Source organism: Brienomyrus brachyistius, chromosome 24 (genome assembly GCF_023856365.1).
Source record: "Brienomyrus brachyistius isolate T26 chromosome 24, BBRACH_0.4, whole genome shotgun sequence".
NCBI lineage: Eukaryota > Metazoa > Chordata > Actinopteri > Osteoglossiformes > Mormyridae > Brienomyrus > Brienomyrus brachyistius.
Window position 1 is genome coordinate 4,675,217 of NC_064556.1, and position 23,534 is coordinate 4,698,750.

At 45.1% G+C, this 23,534-nt stretch overlaps 1 protein-coding gene across 2 annotated transcripts in view; it reads right to left on the reverse strand.

Moving 5' to 3' along the window:
* Positions 1-23,534, reverse strand: part of LOC125720217 (gamma-aminobutyric acid receptor subunit beta-2) — a 53,939-nt gene that overhangs the window by 7,896 nt on the left and 22,509 nt on the right. For both annotated transcript variants that reach the window (XM_048995425.1, XM_048995424.1), the window contains exons 5-8: positions 16,294-16,376; positions 7,500-7,637; positions 4,422-4,574; positions 1,011-1,255 (exon numbers count right to left, since the gene is read on the reverse strand). In XM_048995425.1, coding sequence (XP_048851382.1) covers positions 1,011-1,255; positions 4,422-4,574; positions 7,500-7,637; positions 16,294-16,376 — 619 coding nt within the window. The remainder of the gene's footprint in view (positions 1-1,010; positions 1,256-4,421; positions 4,575-7,499; positions 7,638-16,293; positions 16,377-23,534) is intronic.

The window sequence follows — 23,534 nt, forward strand, 5'->3', positions numbered from 1 at the left end:
CACAGGATGAAACAATTTCTCCTGCCGTTTCATTAGACTGCAATGTCACTTGTATATGGATTGTCATCAAAATGTTAGAAATGACTTTATAATACAATATAATATGTGGAACTGTTGCCAATCAGATTATAAATCCAAAGGAAAACTAACAAAAACATCAAATGAGGTACAACGTCATGCCGTCCTAAAATTTAAAATCATTTTAATGAAAAACAAACAAAAACATTTTTTTCCTGAAGTGTTAAGTTACCTAGTTTCCCCTTTGAGATGCTAAGCTTTTCAACTGCAATGCACACCATTAATTCGCACCATAACGTTATTCACAGACTGTATAAGAAGATAATAGACTCCAGTATGTGAAGCGTAACTAAAACACTCACTCATCATTGTTTATTGCTTGTTTGCATTGGTTCACTGTTTTTTGTACGTATGTAAGGGCACATAACCACTACAGGATTTAGATGTCGCTTCTATCTTTGGGTCAGAAAATGTAGCTAGCAGTTCCAGTGTGCACCGAGGCAGTGTAAAAAATCAGAAAGTCAGACAGTGAAATCACAGTGAAGACATGGGAACAGACCAGACAGGCACGGTATGCTGCCATTAATACCACGGCAAGAAAACCAACCAAGATATCAGGCACTGAAACTGTGGCCATCTTGGAGGATGCTTCTGAATTTTAATTTAAAGTTCTTACTTTTTAAAAGTCTTGGTGACTCGAGCGCCAAACATCGAGATCTGCAGACTATCAGCAATTTCCATTTTTGATTAACTGTTTAATATTTCCCATGATCTTTTAACTACTTTTATTAAAAATCCAATTAGCCTATTTTATTACATTAATGATCATTACGACTACAGAGTTTCAATATTAAAATCAGCGTTTCCCCCAGCACTGATAATCGCAATAATCACATAATATGCTGATACTGATAAATTTAATACTACAATAATATAACCGCACGTTAAATAAAGACACTCTTATTCGACGCAAATTTAGCTTGCCGGTGTACCTTGTTGGCCTCCATCCTCATCTTCTCGTTGTTGGCGGTGGCCGCTTTCTCGGCAGCCTTTTTTTGCCTCTGCGGCCCTCGACCGAAGAAGATGTAGTTCACTAAGGCGTACTCCAGCAGGGCGAGGAAGACGAAGACAAAACAGCCCATGAGGTACATGTCAATGGCCTTGACGTAGGGGATTTTGGGAAGCGTTTCCCGCAAGTGCGTGTTGATGGTGGTCATGGTCAGCACGGTGGTGATCCCTGCAGGGTGGCATCACGGGACCAGTCTCAGAAATCATCATCCTCTGACCGCCTTTCAGCCACCAGACCAGAGTCATAAATGAGACGTATAAGCAAAGGCTACAAAACCATATGTGCTACCGGTCGAAGGCTTTTACACACACTGAGATTATCTACGTCGGCATGTTACTCGCTTAACATTTACTAAAAATACACTCAATATTCTTTGCTAACAAAGAAATGTACAGTATGTTCACCATTTGAGTACCTTTGTTAGCAAGAAAATGTCACATCTTTGATTCATCTAAGTAACCCCCCCCATCAGTTATAACAGAGAAAATTTGAGGCATTCTTGCTACAAGGGACATTAAATACTGCTCTGTCTCATGGGGTGAAGCAGGTAACTAGTGCATTTAAAGTTAAAGGACGACCTGGAATCTGACTATTTCATCACCACACAGCCAGTTAATAGGGTGTCAGACATGCACTGTTACTCTTTCCATGTTATAAAGGAAAGATTTTATTTGACTTATATTTTCATTTATAGTTGTTCACTCAACTTTCCAAAGCTTACCAAGAGTAAAGAATCTGCGGTTTATGAAATAAATGGAAAAGTGTAAGAACCTCTGACTGGTAGAGTAGGTGGTACCAAGCTGAAATATCGAGAAGATAATAGTTATTGGTAAAGATCTGGGCTGGGGAACCTGACCCATGGGGGGCTGGTGTGGGTCTGGGTTTTCGGGATGACCTCTCAATCTGCCAGTAATAAAACAATGACTCTTAACCACTTGGATCCATGGATCAGGTTCCCCTGCTGTAGCTGCCATACATTCCATCTGCATCGTGTAATCAACATTTAAGTGCTCTTTCATGAATTTGCCAGATAAGCAAGTTGCTGGCATAATGTATAATATATTCAACAGACTAGACGGTTTTGGCACTGATCCCTCTCGCAAAGGTTTCTGAGCTGCTCCTGTGCTGAATCCACATAATAATAGTCTTGGAATATGCGTTTTTCCCTTTTCTGATACGCAGGGAAAACAAATGCTGTTTTTCTGATCTAACGTACATTTGGAATTCATAGAGTTATTCAGTTTGCTCGGGGATGTCTGTGTTATTTACACGTTAGTGAATTTGCTAGCACAAAAGGAATAATGTTTCCCAGCATTGGAATCCGGGGCTCATTTCATAATCTTCACATGACAGAAAATTGATTGGGACTTTTAAACATCGTGTTTCCATTTAAGGGCATCGATTTGTCCCCAGCCTCGTGCCCATAGCTTCCGGGATAAGCTCCGGACCCCCCGCGACCCAGAAGGACGAGCTGTTTGGAAAATGGACGGATGCATCTGTCCCTACCATTGTTTGTCCTCTGCCTTTGTGCCTGCCAAAAGGCAGGTAGAAGGCATCGATGAAGGGGAGGCTGGCTGTTAGGATGATCAGAGGGCTGACATACCTCTGGCTATGGAGCAGATTGGTTTTACTGCACCGTTTACGATCGTCAGCTTGGTGTTTATATACAAGGTGTCGGCGTTCCTCTGTCACCCCTATAAACATGCCAGGCTCCCGCATTCGAAGCATGACTGTGGCGTCTGTCAGCGATCCAGCAGGATAAGATGCCCCTAATCTGGCCGAGAGGGGCCCGATGTACTCTTTTACACTTCCCAAATCGCCTCCCTGCAAATGATTCTCAGCTTCCAGCTGAGGTTGTGGCACGCGTTCGGTTCCGGCCAATCGCTCCGGACTTCCGGAGCGTGGCGGATCGCTGGAGCGAAACGTGGGCCGAGCAGGACCCTTAACGGGACAAACACGGCCCCAATAAGCGGCACAGCGACCTGGCTGCGGGCTACGTAACGGTTAAAGTCGCGCACCTCGTTGGAGTGTCCTTCATACATTTCGTCATGACATCGGCAAAGCACCCAGCTGGACAAGTAGCTAAATCTGTATCCGCACTGAATAAGCTCAATACGCTAAATATAAACTTAACATACGAAATGTGAAGTTAAAGATTCGCCGAAGGTATTGTGCCCCCACTGAACAACACAGAAAACAACCGATCGATAAAAAATGTAAACAGCCAACAGGAATTACAAATTAAATATTGCACTTAAAAAAATGTCACGTTGTGAAGCGGTGCAATGAAAAACAGTTTAGATTATGCTGTACCACACTAGACAGCAATACATACTCACCTTTCCATAATATATTTAAATTTAAATAATGAAGCAGGCGGCCCGCTTCATTGCATGATCAGTTAATCATCCAGAGCAGTAGCGAAAATAAATACTGTTTCTAAATAATAATTAATGAAATAATCAGAAAGTACACAAACAAATCACTTTAGCGCAGGTGCTGACTTCCTACTTACTTGCTAGCATCTAGTCGTCATTCCCGTTGTTTACGTGACAAATTTTTTGATTGCCTGGATTTTGGTAAGAGAAGGATTTAGGCCTATCATTTGCTTATGTATTTAAAAAATATATGTACTACTACACCGAATATTAAGCCTTCGTTTCAAACTTTTGTTTAATCAGTTATCTTGTTACCCATATACTATAAATTTGGCCCAAATAAGACAAATACTTGTGTGTGTGTTGGCCTGTGTGTGTGACCAATCCCGCCCCCCCCCCTTAATTTAATTTTATCACCTGCACCTCCCCACCCTCCCAAAGGCAGTGCCCTTTGGATTTTTGCTGGTGGTGTTACGTATCCCTCAGGGGAAAAGTATTCGGGGAGCCCAGTGCGGTAGTCATGTCATGGCCTTACGTGGAGCTCGGCCTGATTGAGTCACGTCCGTTCGCATCTATGTCCGAGGTCCACAGCAAATAATATACACTGATCGACAGATGTCTGAAAGGGGATGTAGTAGGACGTTAGAGGATTATTGCTTAGTGTGACAGGTGCTGCCAAGGTGTATAATGACCCACTATCCATATCTAAGCTGTAATACAGTATGCATACAGTAATGAATATGTGATGGACAGCTTTTACATTCAGATCACCATCTAGGGAGGGTACACCTGCGTTGTGCCCTCTGGTGCCTGGGATTGGCTCCACCCCTCCTCCCACCTCTGCACTGCCTAAATGTTTAGAAGATAGATGCATGGATATTTAAATATAATCTCTGGCATGCATGCGTCTGCACGTCTCGAGCGAGAGCCAGTACGGGGTCGTTTGGCATCCCTACCCAAGGCCACTCTGGCAGCTGAGGCATCGTAGTTGATCCAGAAGGAGACCCAGGAGAGGATGGTGATCAGGATGGAGGGCATGTAGGTCTGCAGGATGAAGTAGCCGATGTTCCTCTTCAGCTTGAAGCTGAGGGAGAGTCGCGGGTACGATCCTGCAAAGGGGAGCACACCCACATTTGTGCCTAATTAAAAGTAAACACAGAATGATGTCCTCAAGGCTTTCGCTGGGCTCTCTCTCAAGGCGGCCACCGCGGGTTTGAACTCGCATTAAATTTTCATGATGCTGCAGCACCCAGGAAATTCTATTTGCACATGCTATGAGAGAAGAGCTCCGTTCTACACCATATGATCTATACCTAAAGCCTATTTATACATTGTAGCCAGAGCACTGAACCCTACACAGGATGCAAAAACTCTTTCGGGCACGTTGTAATTATTCCAGTCTAAAAAGAGATAAATTCTTAGGGATTACGCCTTAAATAACAGCAGTAATGAAGCCAAAAATATTTATAGCAATGTAAACAAAAGCCCAGGAAGTGAATTGGGAGGGGGATGCTTTGGCGCTAGGCCAAGGGAGACGCCAACTGGTGTTCGGTGTCGGAAGGTGCCGTCGGGAAGGTGGTGATATGACGAAGGCCAAGAAGTCTGCACGCCTCACGCGTGGCGCCTGGCCAGTCCTACCGTAGTCGCTATTTGGACAGCCTCTGGGATTCTGTGTGTGTGTATGTGTGTGTGTGTTTACATGCTGTAAACGGAACACAGGTAAAGGAGCAGGGGGAAAAAAAAGGACTGGCTTCTATTTTTACGGAACGATCGCACACAGACTGCGGGGTGTGGTGGTTCAGGACACGGGGCACTTGACCTGACGATGAAGGTGTCCCACAGTCACCTTGACAGAGCTACCCAACCTGAATTGCTCCAGTAAAAAAATTCCACTGTATAAATGGATAAAACTTGTACTTTGCTATGGATGAAAGCATTGGGTACGTAATTAGGTGTAGATAAAGATTAAACGGTGGGGTCAGTGAAACGGGGGTAGATTATGGTTCAAAAGCACTCGTGGGAGTTTTACTTAAACAAAAATGTTCTGAGAGCAAAATGAATTATGATTGGTTCAGAGAGATAACCAATCAGACTGCAAAGGAGGTACGTCCAAGCAGCTACAGGAGGCAGGGCCAACCAATCAGATGTCTTGGTTCTGCCATCACTAGCTGCTTGGACCCACCTCCTATATAATCTGAATGGTTATCTCTCTGAAACACTCATTATTCATTCTTTTATGTAAGTGAAAACTCCCACGAGCTTCCAAAGCAGAGCCGACTCCAGCTATAGGACGGAAAGGCAGCTGACGGAGGCCCCCGAATCACCTGTGCTGTGGAGGAAGTGAAATGATCGTCGGTTTTTCTTGGCAAAGGGGCCTCCCATGTAAAGCTCTGCCTACGGCCCCTGAGAAGGAAGAGCCAGCCCTTCGCCGAAGTGGCACGTGGCGGGACAAAGCCAACGGTTTCTGTCGACCTGGATCTATCCCACACGCCTGAGCCGGTTCCCTCAAACATCGGATGAGTCACCGAGTTGAAACTGTGAAGTGTATCATACTGTGACATCTTGTTTCCCTCGTGCCCTACCCTCGGGGGGGTTTGCGGCTCAGTGGGTTAGGCCGCTCAAGCCCCCAGCCACAGCAGAACAGTCGCATCTCTGTTGGGCCCTTGAACAAGACCCTGAACCCCTCAAAATACTTCAGCGGTGCTGAGTAAATGGCCTGACCCTGTGCTTGGGCCCTAAGCTTTGCTCCTAGCTGCATATATGTATGTGGGTGTATACGTCTCCAGAGTAGATCTGGAACACGCTCTCCTGGTGACTGTTTTTCTTATTCCTTGCATCAGAAGCGTATGGATATGAAAATGTAGTTCATACTGTAAATAAACAAGGCTGCTTTGAGACAGCTCTCTGCTAGAAGATCAGAAAGTCAGAATGACAGCATGAATTCTCTCAGCTACTGCAAGGATGATATGCTGATGATATGCTGCCCATCCTAACCCCCACTGCCCCCCCCCACCTAAAAAAAAACAATAATGTGTTCCCTCCCTAAATATCCGGTGATAAATACACAGGGATGCACCTAATTGGTACAGGTGCATGCACTTGCTGCATCAAGCACTGCAATAAATGCAAAAAAAAAAAATGTGCAACTGTGCATTTTAGCCTTTATATGTTAATGCATACTTCATTTGCAGTGTAATGCAGGGTAATTCCTTGTTCTAGCAGTACAAATCTGCTTCAAAAATACACAAATATGCTACCTTGTCTTATGTAAAACATAATAAATGGCGTTGGAGTTGCTATGCTATGTATATGTCCAAGGGAGATGCTTCAAAGTAAACATGCTATGGGCCCTAGAGGACGACACAAACTTTTGCCACCTCCCTTATAATTTTAGTCCCCTTCCCCATGTAGAATTACCACGAGACTCTTGTCATTGCACCAATAGTCTTTGACCTCCCTGTATTAGCATTGCATGCTCTATAGACCATGTAGTAGCCAAGGAAACTGTAGTATTAAGCTTTGCTAAGCTAAGAACCATCAAAAATACAGACGGTAAGAGCTTATCTAGAAGGGCACACGGTTTGCTTATCAGCCCTAACCTGGGCTTTCAGAAACCTGCTCGCTAAGGGGACATGACCTGAAAAGTACAGGATGCCCAAAGTTTGCATGTAAATTAGTATTTTTCCCTACTGTAGGACACAACAGAAAATCGCTATACTATAGTATTCCTTTTAAAAGGAAATAGGTCAGGTACCTATAAATGGTAATTGGTCATTTATGTATAGCAGGGAACAGCAATTTCAGGCCTCCTGTCCAGAAAATTTGATGGGATTCATGCCTACTGACCACTTACTATTCAAACTTTTCCCTCGACTCCGACCTGGATTAGTCGCTTGAGGATGTATGGATGTCCCATTCGTAGTGGAACAATTCCCATAATCCCTCTGCTTATCTCTTGTGAGGTTTGTGCCGAGATGTAATTTTATTTTGTGTCGACGGCGTAACAAACCGATGCTGCTTCAGATTCATCTTACCGGTGGAGAAGACGACGTTCTTGGAGATGAGCTTGTAGTCCACGATGGAGAACTGCGGCAACTCTATCCGCTCCACCCCCGTCACTGCATGGTCACCTCCTCGCCAGTAGAACTCGATGTCATCTGTGGTGTAGCCATCTAGGGCAGGGCAGAGAACGATTCGTGATTGGTCGATTGTGGTGTCATAGGGGAACCGCCTTCTGGGTGGAGCCTCACGTCAGCATTTCTCAGGAAGATACTCAATAACCCTAATAAAGGTACTTCAGCAAAGAAAATACTCCAAAAAGTACCTTAAAGGGTCTTTGTTGACCAATTTAAACATAAAAATATATAAAACAATCATTCATACATATACATACACACTTATATAGACCAGAATATCTGGAGGAAACTCCACTACGACATAGAGAAAACGTGCAAACTCCACCCCCATGGAACCATAGTGGAGACTCAAACCCTGGTCCCAGAGGTATAAGACAGCAGTGCCAACCACTGGACCCCCCCCCCCCCCCCAAAATAAAATGTCTTATTTTGAAAAAATATATATATAAATGGTTTATTTGAATTTGCACGCTTTTTGAAATAATGGACTACATGAACAGGTTCCATGACTCAGTACTGAATAAGTGGTTAAGAAGATAGACAGATGTATGGACCAGTAGAGCATCACGCTCATTTTGATGCTTCTGCGCCAACTGTGCTACACGGACACCGCGGGCGAGGAAGGCCGTCCTCTTTTCCGTCTGCGATTTACCCAAAATCCTTTGCGATGAGGTCACTGGGGTCTAATGTGTCACCGGGGTCTAATGACTTGTCACTTTCATGCTATTTCTCAGTACATCACAAATCCAGTCCATTTCTTTTTCATGTGGCACTAGTTAGTCAACCTGTGTTCTGCTAGAATAACGTATTTCTTAAAAAAAAAAAAAAAACGAAATGCAGGAGTGCCTCATATACGAAAACACATCTAATTTTTGGTAGCAGAATGATTGATCTATTCTAGGGCACGTTTAATCTATAACAATACCATCTGAGATCAATGCGCCTTCCAAATCAATCAAACGTATAGACGGTCGCCAGTCATTACATTTTACGTAATGTACAGCTAGATGTTGCATGCTAATGGACCCAAATGCTTTACTGTGCTCTCCTCTTGAAGTGCTTTTACCTTAAGGTCCAATTACCGATTGATCTCCTTTGAAGGCCTTTCCTCCATCCCTTCAACCCTTAAGTCCTGTTGCTCTCTTACGCTCCTGCTTTTTAGTCGGTGTTTTTTTTTTTGCCTTTGGTAAATTCGGTTAATTGTTTTGCAGCAAATTTCTCAAGGTTTCATCATTTCTGGATCACCATTAACTTGCTTTCTCTTACCTGTTAGCGCGCTACCTTGATATATTAACGTCCCTTATTCTTGCATCCCTGAGCTTTCGAAGAGCATTGAGGACATATTGAGGGGTGGCATGGTGGCGCAGTGGTTAAGACATTTTGTCTCGCACCTCTAGAGAAAAATTCATTTTGCCCAATTAGCTGGCAGGAAATCCGAGCTGCACAAAACGTACAAAGTACTTTGCGTCTTCCGTTTTGGATGTACACCTAGGGTGGACAGTTGACAGCAGTATTGATTACCTGTATAAAACAGAGCTTGGGGAGTCCTCTCTAACGATATTACAGCTAACCTCCCTGCATTGTATTCATTTATTAAAGAGAAAAGGTCCATACACTTCCTTAGCTATTTGTTGGCTGGGCTTTTTCCGAGTCGATAAACAAGCTGACCGAAGTTCCAATTCAGTAGAACTGCAACTTTCATGCGCCCAAACCCCAAGCAATAAATGATTGAGTAATATCTTAAACCGCCACAGCAAAACTGATTTTCTGCCTGAGTGTGAAGCTGCATCCTGCACAATCCAATGCTGTCTCTATGCAGTCATCAAGTCAACTGACTCCGGGGCATGGGGTAGGCAGGTGGCTGGGGGGGGTGGGCAGGCGGCTGGGGGGTTTACATGGCAAAAAAAGTGGAATTAAATATTACAGCACTGTGCAGAGGAAGACTCTTCCTCACCCCTTCCTGCATCGTAGTTGCGTCTCCCGACAAGTTAGTGCCTTGACCTTGTTAGCCTAGCTAAGGCTACGGGAGAAGTGTAGCTATGAAAGTAAGTCGAGTTCCTAGCAATCACCAGCTAGCATCACCGATTAGCCATGCACAGGTACTAAACCTGAATCTCCCTTTACCTGTTTCTCAGTTAGTGACCTATTTACTAAATACAACATTTTTATCGTAAGTACAGAAAGCGTAGTTTATCAGGTACGTATCATAATGTGCTAAATATAGATGAATGCATTATTACCGAATTATCACACACACATATACATATTGCACTCATTATTTCCAGGTCAAAGTAAATGCTATATTTGGTAAACTATCTGAAATAACATCCACATAATCCAAGACTAGAACGACAAAATGGCACAGAAACCGAAAAACACGCAAAATTAGCTAAGCTAAGGACTAAGTTACAATAATAAACAACCAGATCGAACAATAATATGAAATAAAATATGAAATAATATGAAAAGACATTTTCACTGCTGTTCGCTGTTCCATCGATGCTGCTTAATTTGTACTTAATAAATGGCTTTGCAAAGACTATCCATCCATCCATTTTCCAAACCGCTTATCCTATTGGGTTGCGGGGGGTCCGGAGCCTATCCCGGAATCAATGGGCACGAGGCAGGGAACAACCCAGGATGGGGGGCCAGCCCATCGCAGGGCACACTCACACACCAGTCACTCACACATGCACACCTACGGGCAATTTAGCCAATTAGCCTCAGCATGTTTTTGGACCGTGGGGGGAAACCGGAGTACCCGGAGGAAACCCCACGACGACACGGGGAGAACATGCAAACTCCGCACACATGTGACCCAGGCGGAGACTCGAACCCGGGTCCCAGAGGTGTGAGGCGACAGTGCTAACCACTGCACCACCATGCCGCCCCTTTGCAAAGACTAATATTAATAATTTTATGCTGTTAGCATTTTCGTTTATTCGATATATAAAGTCATTGGACTTTGAAAGGACGATGGAGAAACATTAACCTTTATTTGTGTGAATAGAAAAAGTCACCGGATGACGGACATTTAAATGTCTGCTTCAAACAAATGATATCACAGCATGATATTAAATTATGTATGAGCTGAGCATTCGAGGCAGCGAGAAAACGGATAAACACGCGGGCCGACGACTTTCTATCTCATGATGATATTGAGGTGGTTCCTTTTCCTCGCAAACTCAAACTGATATTTCTAGTTTGAACTCCGTTAAATGTCCCCTTTCTGGTGGCCAATTAAACCGCCTCGAAGTCAAGCAGAACATACAGATTTTGCTGTTTCTTAGAGATGAATAAACGGCACACAAGGGGACTCAAGAAATCCACAAAAAAACTCGATAGAGCGACAAATCCGTCATTTTCCTTTAAAATGATATGCACTGATTAAAACTTTCATATGCTAGAAATATGAAACAATAAGTATAGATATATCAGTTTCGCTGGGTGATTCATTTTAAAGCTAATTTTCCAGGCGTACAGGAAAAGTGAATAAATCTGAAAATAGGAATTTTGCATCAAAGCTAACGTTTCCGTTACGCTTTGCATGTACGTGATTATTTCCGTTGTATTATGACAGGGTATTTTTCTCTCTCCGAAGAGGAACGCCTCAACATGTGCAACATGTTCTTAAATTCTGTAGATATAAGACATTCGCTGGTTAAACTCCTAATTTAACAGTAGCGGTTGTTGGTTTACTTTCTGATCAGGGCCATGGCAGCAGGGGTGACAGAGAGGCGTATGGAGGCACTTAACAGGGGCTCTTCAATACATTAAATTATATGTGAAATTGGGCAGAGGGGCCCAAGGGAACGTCTAGACACGCCTTTGTATGGCAGTACCTCATGCTTTCTGAATCTATCTGAAATAACACTTCCTAAGTGTCATTTTTCTGACACCGGCCCTTTAAGATTTACGTAGCGTAGTCGGAAGTCTAACCACCTGTACCTCACTGTGACATTTACGTATATGGGTCTGTTGTGTGCTTTGGGAATAAGCCAGACCAGACAGAAAGACATGGGGAACGGGGGCTACTTGAGGTATTATAGAGGTATTAAGGCACAAATTAGTTAGTTAATTAGCTTACTGACTCCACTGCCGAATTGACAGTTTTTTTTTTGTGGAAATCCTAACCCCCGCGGCGTCTGTCCACGGCAGGTGTCTTCTGCCGCAATTTGTGTCCCATAATCCTCTGCGTTATACCCGACCTAATGCAGCTGGGGGGGGGGGATGTGCGACCAGCATACCGACTTATTTTAGCACCACGGTGTAGTAAAAGAAGGGGAATGGAGTAAACAGGCCAACCAAAAAAGGGAATGAGGTCAATGCTGAAATGATGCAGGGGGGCTCTTCAGAGATTATTAATGCTGTTCTTCATGGGGAAAAAGGAGCAAATTCCTCGCTAAGTCCTTTCAACTGCATCACTGTAAGGAGATAAAACTATGAAGAATGTATCAGAGACAGGGTGTGAAAGATCCCATTTCTGGTTATGTACTGGAACAGACAAGGACATATCTAATGTGTGTGTGTGTGTGTGTGTCTATATACATACAACTGCATTTATTACCAATGTGGGAATAGCTTTAAATATTTCTTTTGACCGCCTAAGACTTTTTCATACTACTGCACATTATATTACATATATAAAAATGTACTTCTAACCTCCATTCTCTGTTGTGGTTGCTGAACAAATATAAATGTTCATCGACTTATTACTTCAAGTTCAATTTCATATCAGCTTTAACAGGGATCAGAAATCATGTTTGAGATCACTGGCGAAAAAGAAAAAAGCGAAAGACACTGCAAACTCAGGACCAGTGAAACTGCGAGACGCCACAAGCAACTAACCTGCTCTAAAAAATTCACGAAACCGTCGACTTATCTTAATGCACAGGCTACACATAGTATATTACGCTATCAAATGATTTAGTGTGAGAGGCTGCAATAAAAACACATAAATCAAACATGGATTAGAGGAACAGCGGCACAGGAACTCAGGATATATACTGTGTATTTATTTATGAAGCGCTGAAAGTCAAATCAAAACGGTACAAATAAAGACCAAAGAGAATATTAGGGAAGTTCAGCCTGGTGTCAGTTAAAGAATTTAAAGACGTGAATTAACACAGCAGAAGAAGAAAACAAAGATGTGAATACTTGCCAGTCCCATAATGAAATGCATATATAAATCAAGATGTAATCAAGATCTAAAAATTATATCGTAGTTTCCCATGATTAACACTCTATGAATCTATCCTCCACTCTCCAACCTATTGTTGCTGCAGAAAAATGGCACATTTTTTTGTCGAACGGTTGTCAGGGATCTAGCGTCACTCGGCCAATCAGCAGTGTCGTTATTGCTTCCCTCCTCTATCATCCCGCCCACGACGCCCAGTGAGGCACACAAGGGTTTTCCTGTGGCGAACGCGGCAAAGCAATCATCCTGGTTTCCTTCTGCAACCCTTTAACCAGGCTGCCTATTAGTGTTGTTTCCGGGCACCTGGGTGGTCCCAGGTCTCCTAGGTTACGCTCCGGGCTCACCACGATTGTGAATAGGCAGTTCCGGGCAGCTGGGTGGTCCCAGGTCTCCTAGGTTACGCTCCGGGCTCACCACGATTGTGATTACTCAGTTCCGGGCAGCTGGGTGGTCCCAGGTCTCCTAGGTTACGCTCCGGGCTCACCACGATTGTGATTACTCAGTTCCGGGCACCTGGGTGGTCCTAGGTCTCCTAGGTTACGCTCCGGGCTCACCACGATTGTGATTACTCAGTTCCGGGCAGCTGGGTGGTCCCAGGTCTCCTAGGTTACGCTCCGGGCTCACCACGATTGTGAATAGGCAGTTCCGGGCACCTGATATTCCTTACTGGTGTATCCCCTGTATCGGAGATTGTTGTTGTTGCACTTTCAGAAGTTCATTTTTCCTACCCTCATTAATTAGACACACAGCACTTATTCCCCAAACACCCAAAGACCTCTTCAGCAAAACCCCCCTCCTTATAAAAAATACTACTCCCGGTGGAAATAAAATATATTTGCTAATAACTTAAAACAGAATGTGAAAGATTAGGTTCAAATATATTAGCAATGCTTCCGAAAGTCACCCTGCCGTAGCTGATAACACAATCATTATGTAATTGTTGATCAGACATGGCAGACAATGCTAATTAACAGTGGTTAGGTGAACTTGACTGAGACTGATGTCTTAAAGGGGCGACGTCCTGATTTTCCCGAGTTCAATACATCCCTGGGCCAAGGAGGGAGTGGCTTGCGTTGCACTTCATTGTATGACATCGCTGCAGTAATTAAAAACGGTGTCCTCTCTTAAGCTGTGAGGTGCATAGATTTCTACAATTAACTGTTTTATTGTGCATGCCATTTGTTAAGGGACATGTCACAGGTATAAAATATAGGAATATGCTTATCTGCAAAGGATGTATAGAGCATTGTAAGGGCATATCTTTATTACATAATGATATTATTATTAATAGAAGACTGCGATTTGTTAAAGAAATGTAACAGAAGCCCCTCCCTTGTTGACCCAGGGAACGCGTCGAAGTTGGCAGAATCAGCATGCCCCTTAAAGGTGTGAGGCTACCTCTTGAGACATCTTCGTCCTGGATTCTTTGTTGCCGTATGAGTTTTCAAGAATTAAGGGACGGGGGGTGGGACAGACCCCATAACCAAGATTTACCGTAAGGCTGCCCTGTCAGGCCGCTCGGTAATCAAAGGGACCTGGCAAGCCGCGATTGCAGCAGGTGGGAGAGAACACCGCCGACAACAGGCGCGGAACAGTTTTTCATTTTCATTAGCGCTAATGCTAAAACAGTGCCTAGCTGGATTAAGCAGGAGCATCGCCCTGCAGGTTACTGAAGATGACCAGGAGTTCCCATTACCCGTCGTCCCAGCTAGCTTTAATTGCTTGCCTCCCTCGGCCGTGTTTACTCAGTGGCTCGAGTGGCCTGTGACAAACATTAATCAGTGTGCTCTCTCCACCTGACAGCGACCTATCAGGGAAATGGGATTTGACCATGTGCCTTTTGCTATAACTCTTCTCCCTTCCCAGCATGCCCTTCTGCTCAGTCTGGATGAAGGTCATTGTCATTAAGGTTATGCAAACATGGTATTCTTAGGTTCTTAATATGTTATGTTCTTAACGTGCTACATCCCCTTTAATTGGTCGGACTGCCTTAATACCAGGGAGTTCGTAAACTAATGAACCTGACATTTACCCATAATTCTCCTGATAAACAAGAAGGCCCGAAATAGGCAAGTGTCCTCAATTGCTAGTAGATTTCAAGGTGTGTTCCCTGATTGGGAAAAAGACACACTTGTTTTTTTTTTTTCAATGAAACATATGAGAAAAGAAGCAACCAGCCAAATCTTCTGTCCAGTGGGTTTTTTTACCTCCACTGCTGTGTTGGGAGCCTTTGTAAATCTGTGACTGATTCTGTGGATGAAAAACAAGATGTCACACGTGATATAACAGAGATGATAAAACCCTAATCGTGCCTGCAGGGTCTGCACTCAGAATAATGCGGACCTCATACTGTGGTGCAGGGGAAGAAAAGCCGCACGTGAAGAGACAGACAGGAAAAAATACTCCATAAACAGTAAACTCAAAACTTCAAACATGAAAGAAGCTGTCCGTCCATCCATCCATCCATCCATCCATCCATCCATCAGAGGTGGATAGCTGAGGTCCAGGGAGTAAAATCCAGACCATGATTTAGTTTCAACCAACCAGTTGAGTTTTAAGGAGCACAGTCATAGTCAACTGGTTGGTTGAAACCAAATCATGGTCTGGATTTTTACTCTCTGGAACTCAACTACTGGCCCCCCATCCTGGGTTGTTCCCTGCCTCGTGCCCAGATCTTCCGGGATAGGCTCCGGACCCCCCCCCCCCCGTGACCCAGTAGGATAAGCGGTTTGGGAAATGGATGGATGGATGGATGGATGGACCTCAACTATATAAAATACATAAAACTAGAAAAGACAGTCACTTATGATTTATACCTCTGACATCCATCCATCCATCCATCAACTTTTCTTAACTGCCTATACAAGAAAGGCGCCAACATTCCACAACTGTATCATACCATGTGGTTTTATTCCATCAGGAGAAATGCCTTTGAGCCAACCAAGGCCCATACGACAAATAATGTTACAAACTGCAAACCCACATCAGACTGCCCTCATACTCGGTGAGAGAGAAGAACGCTTAAACGAACATCGATGCACAGAGACTGCAGCAAGGGATTAAATGACAAAAGGAGTAAACAAACAATAGCTTGTCATAATTTGAGCCAGTAGACTAAGCTTGGCCAATTCTCCCAATTATTTACAAGGAACGTTTCAACTAGGAAGTAGAAATTGCTGTCAAACAGGGATGGTTTTCTCAAAAAGGACCCCTTTCTTTGCACATCGTTTTGCAGATTAAAGTCCTGCTTCGAACAGCCGCGCTAAACCTGAAACCTATTTAATTTTCATGACTTTGGAGTTTGCGTCAAAATCTCAAACACACAACTCCAAATATGTCTGGTGCTACAGTAATACAGGGATGTTTACCAAGCGCCATTTTGGTGGGGATCTTCAGATCAGTCTCTCCCAACCTGGTCCTCAGAGACACCAGCTGAGGGGGAGCAAAAGCATGGACTCCTGGGGGGGGGGGGGGGGGGACGGTGGTGACACTCACAGCTCTCTATCTCCAGCGTACAGTTCTGTTCATCCAGGGGATACCGTCTGAGGTCCATCATGCAGGCAGCGGTGGTGGTGATCCTGGATGAAGACACGCAGGGAGGAAGTTTTTCAAGGATCTGTTTCAACAGCCCTGCCGCGACAAGAGCAGGTGCGAGAACTACCAGTCGCAAGCTAATAACACTTGGTAAACTACACCCTACACTCATTTTCCTGTACAATCATAAATACACCCAATCAAAACCCTCAAACATTAGTGCAAAGAATTTTACATTAAAACACATACTGCAGCTATGCACTTACCAGATAACTGATATGATAATCCTAATTAACTATTTTTCTTGTTCCATCCATACTCATTTTATATCGGCGTCATCATATAGATATGACTAATTGAATGACATGCAGGAGGTTTCTGAAGCTGGCCTTTGTGGGTTATTGATTAATTAAATTATGAATGTGGCATTAAAAATTGCGTCTACATAATTAATCTGCTGAATTGGCGGAGTCTTGACAACGTGCCGAATCGCATCCAAGAAGAAAACGTATATTTCTTTAGTTGATTAGCAGAGCCATGATCTAAAACAGTATTGCAATTACAATAATGGCTTCCTTTATGACTGGCACAAAACCTTCCATCGCAGAGCCCTGAAGCTACTCGGGCTCAGGCCAACGAAGAGTTTAGGAGTCTTCAGAATTTTCCATTCAAGCTTAGAACCTCACCCACATTCATGCTAAGGTCAAATGAACCCGGTTCGTTTAGGTTCGCGCACGAAACTGCAGGACTACAAAAGATATCCAACTCCGCTGAAGACTTGAAGAGTACGGCATGAATATTCAAAAGCTTCCATCTGAAAATGAAGCGGGGGGGGGGGGGGGGCGGGTTTCCCCTAAAACCCCTCTAAATAAATACCTCGATCCCCTTAATGTTCAACTCAAAGTTATGCTCTTGCATACATGTGTAGCTCATTCGGTTCTATGCGGCGTTTACATAATTCTGAGGTACTTAACACCGAGAGCCCACAGATTAAAAAGCCCAGTGAAATTTCTGCCCTACTTTCATCCCGCAATAAATCACGGCTTCGGCACTAGCCGACGTCTCCTACTTGACAATTCAATTGCAGCGCTACCTCGGATCACACGGGAAATCAGGTCAAAGGGAAGCGGGGTATAAATAGCGCCCCCTGGGTATTAATAGGAGATCGCGTCACGCGCCGAGCGTTCCGGTGCCACTCGGAAAGCCGCCCCAACCCTTCCGGGTCACCGGTGTCTCGCGCCTTCTGGCGGGAAAGGGCCCGTCGCACAGGTACATCATGAGCGGTAAGAGTGACCTAAAACCGGGACTCTGGACCGTCCCCGGGACGGAGGGAGGCATCCCGTCTGGGGGAGGGGGACAGCTCAGGACGTGTCCCCAAAAAACAAGCACAGCGTGTCATACGGAACACAGCTTCTGTTTGGCACAAACCGTGATGAACGTGACAGACCCCAACTAAAGAGACAAAAAACTGTCCTTAGTATTAAGCAGACAAATGTCTTTAAAATTAACTGAATATTTAAATTATTAAACATAAAACAATAATTCATAAAATACACATTTCATTTTATGGCTTTTTAAATTTAGAGGTCAATTTACCTATTTCCATAATTTTTTCTAAATATAAAAGCACTGTGTAATCATCTATACCCTCCACAGAACATAAAGAAAACGCCACGGCAAAAAATTCACCCACTAACTCAAGCAAGCAGCAGGACAAGTAATATGGTGCTATAAAAAATAGGCATAAATGCTTCATTAATACACCCTTATGTTGAGCAATCAGTGAACGACATGGTATGTGTGAGAAGGCTGGTCCTTTGGAATGAAGGTACATTACAGGGCGTCAAAGGGAGATTATCCATCCATCCATCCATCTTCCATACCCATTTGTCCTATGCAGGGTCATGGGGGCGAAGGGTCCAGAGCTTTAGCCGGAAGTTATGGGATGCCATCCCGTCACAGAGCTTAGTTCAAGTTTAAAACAACTAGTTGCCGGCCTCATCCCTCCCTCAAAACACTCAAGCCCTCCTTCATCTCATGAGATGTTCCCTGAAGATGCTGCCAGGACAGAAGGGGAAGTGATACCATTAAAGAAAGAAAAAAAAAGAAATTCTCTTCCATAGTTTTTGGTGCCAGGTTTAATCTACGTTCTTCTTCCCCGTCCCGCTTACTGCCGTAATTGCGAGGAGACTGGAGGAGAGATTGCAGGAATTACTCTGCACAAATGAGCAAGAAGGAAGAGGATGTACCTTGGCAGCAGAAGAACAGATGCATCGAGTGATTAGTGGCCTTCGGGTTACCGTGAAAGATGCGGTGTGCATATTTTATCCTGGACTGTTTTTGTTTACAGATGCAAACATCATAACAGATAAGAATGCATAAATAAAGCAGAACTGGGGCGTGTTGCGATGCATAGAAACTACAAATGACCCTAATTCTGCAACATTATTTAGACATTTTTTTGTAATTTTAGAAATATATAAAAGTGTTTCGGCTATTTTGATCCAGTGCCTCAGTGACTAAATTATCCAGTGACCCACAGGACCATGGTACAGGCAGTTTCCTTGTTATTAAGATCGTCCGTCTCCATTCTGGGTTTAACGTCTGCGAGGACGGCAGCGAAAATGAAGCCAGAAAACAATGAAATCCTAGTGAAATACCGAATAAAAAAACGGCACGAGTTGCCGGGAGACGAGAGTCAGCTTCACTTTTTATTCTTCGGGGAGCTGAGAACGACTTGGGTATGAAAAATGCCCCCATTTAGCTGAGATACGGAGGTGTGTGTGTGTGTGTGTGTGTGTGTGTGTGTGTGTGTGTGTGTGAAAGCCACAGTGCATCCACGGTACTGGTTTCACTGGAAAACTGACTTCCGAAACAGATTGTGTCCCGCTTGCGTTAAGTCATTCAGGCAGACAAATGCCCACATACTGTAGACACCTTCCGTCCTGCTCGCCTGGACACACGACCCCCCCCCAACACACGCCCACACGCATAAACACACCCCCACAGCCAAACCTTAATGACTGGCCAGCTGGTATGGGGTGTTTTCTAAGGGCTTGCAAACACCTCTGAATAGTTCTGTTCACAGACTTTATTTCAGTATACTTATTTCTTGATTTAGCTTGCATTGAATGATTTTAAGTCCTTGGAGCACCACTGGCGGGAAAAACAAAACGTTAAACTCCCCAAAATGTGCATGGGGGGGGGGGGGGGGGGTGTCGATTCCCAATGGTGGCCCCTCCCCTGGGGCTTCAGAGTCGTCCAGGATGAGGGTTGAGAAAAACACGACGTTTAAAGTGGGAAGTATGACAGAAATGCGAGATGGAGGCTCTGTGTCTGTGCCAGTGAAATGCATAAGACATGGGCTGCATGTAAAGATGAATATTTTATTATATATACACACGCACACACACACTTATATGGCTTCTGACTGCAGACAGCACTGCAGTCTCTCCTAAAATAAGCGAAACCACACAACTCAAAGCTCGATCGGTATTAGCTGCATCTATCCAGCCCGACTTGCCCTCTGCTAGCGCACACGTATACGTATTCTTGTCGTTTCCTTTCTCTTTTGAACATTTCCAGGCACTAAATGAATACAGTAGTGCAGAAAATTACCAAATGGAGCATGCTGCACAGGGAGGGACAGCTAATAGAGACGGTGAGCCCCAAAGAGAGGGCTGTTCTGGGAGCTGCCAGCTGGTGTCTGCATCGCAGTGACGTGCTGCGCTTAAGTGGCACCCTGGGTAATAATCTCAGCCGTGCTGGACGTGGCAGATAAGGCCAAGGCAGCCGGGAGGCTCCGTCAGGGCGGTACGGAGCTAATCACCTATCCCCGGCCCCGCGTCAGCACCCTCCGGTGTCTCCCTCCACCATGCAGGGCCTGTGGAACGGGTTCAGTGATGGCACCGGGCCAGGAACCAGCAGAATCCCCTGAAAGCCCCGATGAACCACCGTCAGCACGAAGGCCAAACCGGTTCTCCGCATCTTCTCTTCCGGCCCAGCTCGCCCGTAAGCGTGGTTCGCCCCGGGGGCCAATCACATGACAGATTTTAGCACATCCGTGTTTAACAGGTTTTTAATACCCCTTTGTGCATATTCAGATTTCCCTCCATTTTATGAAGTACTGTAGGTTCTACAGTACATAACACTGTTACCAGCAAAAATATAAGAGGTCAGATTCAGCCCCCCACCCCCTAGATTATTCCGTGCTCCCCCTTGCATCTCAAAGCTGGAGCCGGATTTGCTTCTCGTGCTCTGAAGAGTGTCGAACGTGGCGAGCTGATACGTGTCACTGTAGGGATCATGGTTCACTCCGTGGCTTCCGAACCAACGGGACGGTCCCTCTTCTGTCCTCTTCTGTCCTTCCCTGCTGAACGAATCCGATTCCCACGTGGTCAGTATGGATCAGGTGGACGGTGAGCCTGCGAGCTCACAGACCGCGGCGCAGATGTGAACAAACAGGCCCATCGTTCTCCAGAAGCCCTCTCTGCTCATCTATAGCCGCCATTCCAGCGGAAATAACGCAGCCTGTCAGCCATCGCTGCTTGCTGTGGTGCAGCGATACACGGCCACACGGCAGGGCATGACAAAGGCCAGACGACTGGGGGCCCCAGGAGAGCGACGACAGCTCAAATAAACCCAACAAAGCGTAGCTGCCAAAGTGTCAAACCCAAATTAGAAAGCGCGGACTGTGACAGCGCTCGATACGTGCAGAGCGCAACCTCAGATTTATTAGAGCATAGAAAATATATTTAGAAGGGATAGGATGATGAAGACTGCGATCATGTGCGGTTTACCAGACAGGCCCCAGGTAGAGGTGGGGGGTCAATGGGAATGGAAAGAGAGTTTGAAAAACTCAGTGATGCAACTGTCAGTCTTGGTTTTTTCGACTGTGATGCATGGGGGCGGATCCTGTGGGGAAGGGAGGCGGGGCTAGGGGCGGAGTTTTGTGGGCATCGGAAGCCAGTGGTTCACTCGTGTGTCGGCTGCAGTTTGTACATGTCAGCCTAGCTGCAGTGGAAACGCCGACACGCGTGACGGGAAAAAGGTACAGTGGAGTGCAACATCGACATCATCAAAATAAGGCGCTGCACCAACTTGAAAATTTTGACCGACATTGATAGGTGATATGTCTTGTCAATGGAGAAACTTTCACTCTGCAGCATTATCGTCATTTTGTCTTTGTTTGGTTGGGGAATGTATGACAAACATGGGTTAAAAAACATGGATCTTGGTAAAACATGAGACTTGGCCCCAAAACCAGGTTCAAATTGGGGGTCTTCAGTCCCCTTGACTGTCATGGTGGTAAGTTACGGTTGTGTGTGGGATCATGGCAAGACATCGACTGACATCTCCATCTCTCAAACTTTTCTCACTTGAACACCGACTAGGACTTGCTCGTTACAGCTTCCAGCTCTGCTATCGACACCAATCCCCTGAGCACAGTGTAATCGTATATAATGCGCGGTAAGACATAACTTGCTCTATCCTGGACGGGAGCGGTGGGAAGCCTAGTGCTTAATGACTCGAAAGGTTGCTGGTTCCAACCCCCGGAGGGGCTTCACTATAATGCCCTTAAGTATGGAACTCAACTGCTGAAATACCCAGTGGTATGAATATGTAACACTGTAAATCTCTTCGGGTGGCAGTAAGTCCTGACTAATCAACCGCCGAAAAGATAACCATGATAATATGAACAAACACTTCGCTCCAGTCTATATGAGCCCAGATCAACTGCTTTTCCTACACGCACTCCGGTAGAACAGACCCAAGCAAACAAGCCTTCATTAACCCAGACATATTTCCCACAGTCTTAATCTTACAATGGCAATTAAAATAGCCTTTGACGGTTAATTGGAGAGTAAGGCCTGCGAAAACACTTTGAATATCAATGAACGTTACACACCAGATCTTCCGCCGCACGTCGGCGCGTCATTGAAATCGACATAAAAGCCCGCGGTTGTTTTGCACGGAAGAAAAAAAAAAAGTTATTAAAACTGCTGGCGAATCGGTAGCTTGGTATCAAATAAATTGCCTGGGCTGTTTGAATATTCATCACTCGCTTGTGTTCAGTGGCGGTACTAGCTTGCTCACAAAACCACACTCGCTAAATCAAATTACTCCCGGCCTGTAATGAGGACAGTAAGATTATGCAGTCCATTTATAATGCGTGTTATATTTCGAAATTAAAGTCACTGGTCTAGCTCAGAGGTGGCTGATTGGGGGAGTTTACTCCTCGTTGTGAGTCACTAGGCAGTATTTATAGCATTCATTATTATGATTAGCTAGCTTAGCATAAGCTGGTCCAGGCACCGCACTGTGGTTAGCACTGTAACCGCACGCCACCTGGGTTTGAGATTTGTTTGCAAGTGGTTCAGCAGGGTTTAGTCTCTGTGCCCGTGATAGGAAGGTTGTTGGTTCAAGGCCCAGCCTCGGCAGAGTGGTCACGTGTCCGTCGAGCATGGCCTTTACGCCCCCCCATCTCCAGGGGTCCTGTACATTGGCTGGGCCTAAGCTGCGACCCCCCCCCCCCACAAGCCATGGAGAGCAAGATGGGCCAGGGGAAGAGAAGAATTCCAGCGTACCTGTACTGGTACCTGTGACAATGGCAAATAAAGGATTGATTATTATTTATTGTGGGTTTGATTCCCATCCCGTGTCTGTATGAAGGGGGCATGTTAACCCCCCCCAGTGATGAAATGCCATCCCACTCAGGATGTTCCCTATCTAGTGGCTTGGCTTCCTGGGACAGGTCCTGTGCCGGAAAACCAATGGGAAACGGAATGATGTTGACTCGAAAAACGTCCCTCACCTTGACTCTGACCGAATTCCTTCCCAGTCAGCTTCCATCGACTTTCTCATGCTGAAGCTGGGCAGGCTATGGGCGTAAATTATGGGCGGGATATGGGGAGCCAATGCAACCCCCTGGACTCTCTTAAATGGGTGGAGACCTCAACCCGCCCCCCCCTCCCAAAGTAATACCCCTAGTGCCAGCTCAACCTTTTCAGGGGCCCTAGGCAGAGCTTCAGTTTGGACACCCCCACCATACCCTAATGATATCTCTTCCTCCACAACACTGGTAATCCAGGAGCCCTTAGCAGCAGTATGTTCCTCCTATAGCTAGATCCGGTCCTGCACTGAAGGACTCACACTTAATCCCAGGGCTCCGAGTAAAGCGGGCTGACCTGTGTGACAAAGGG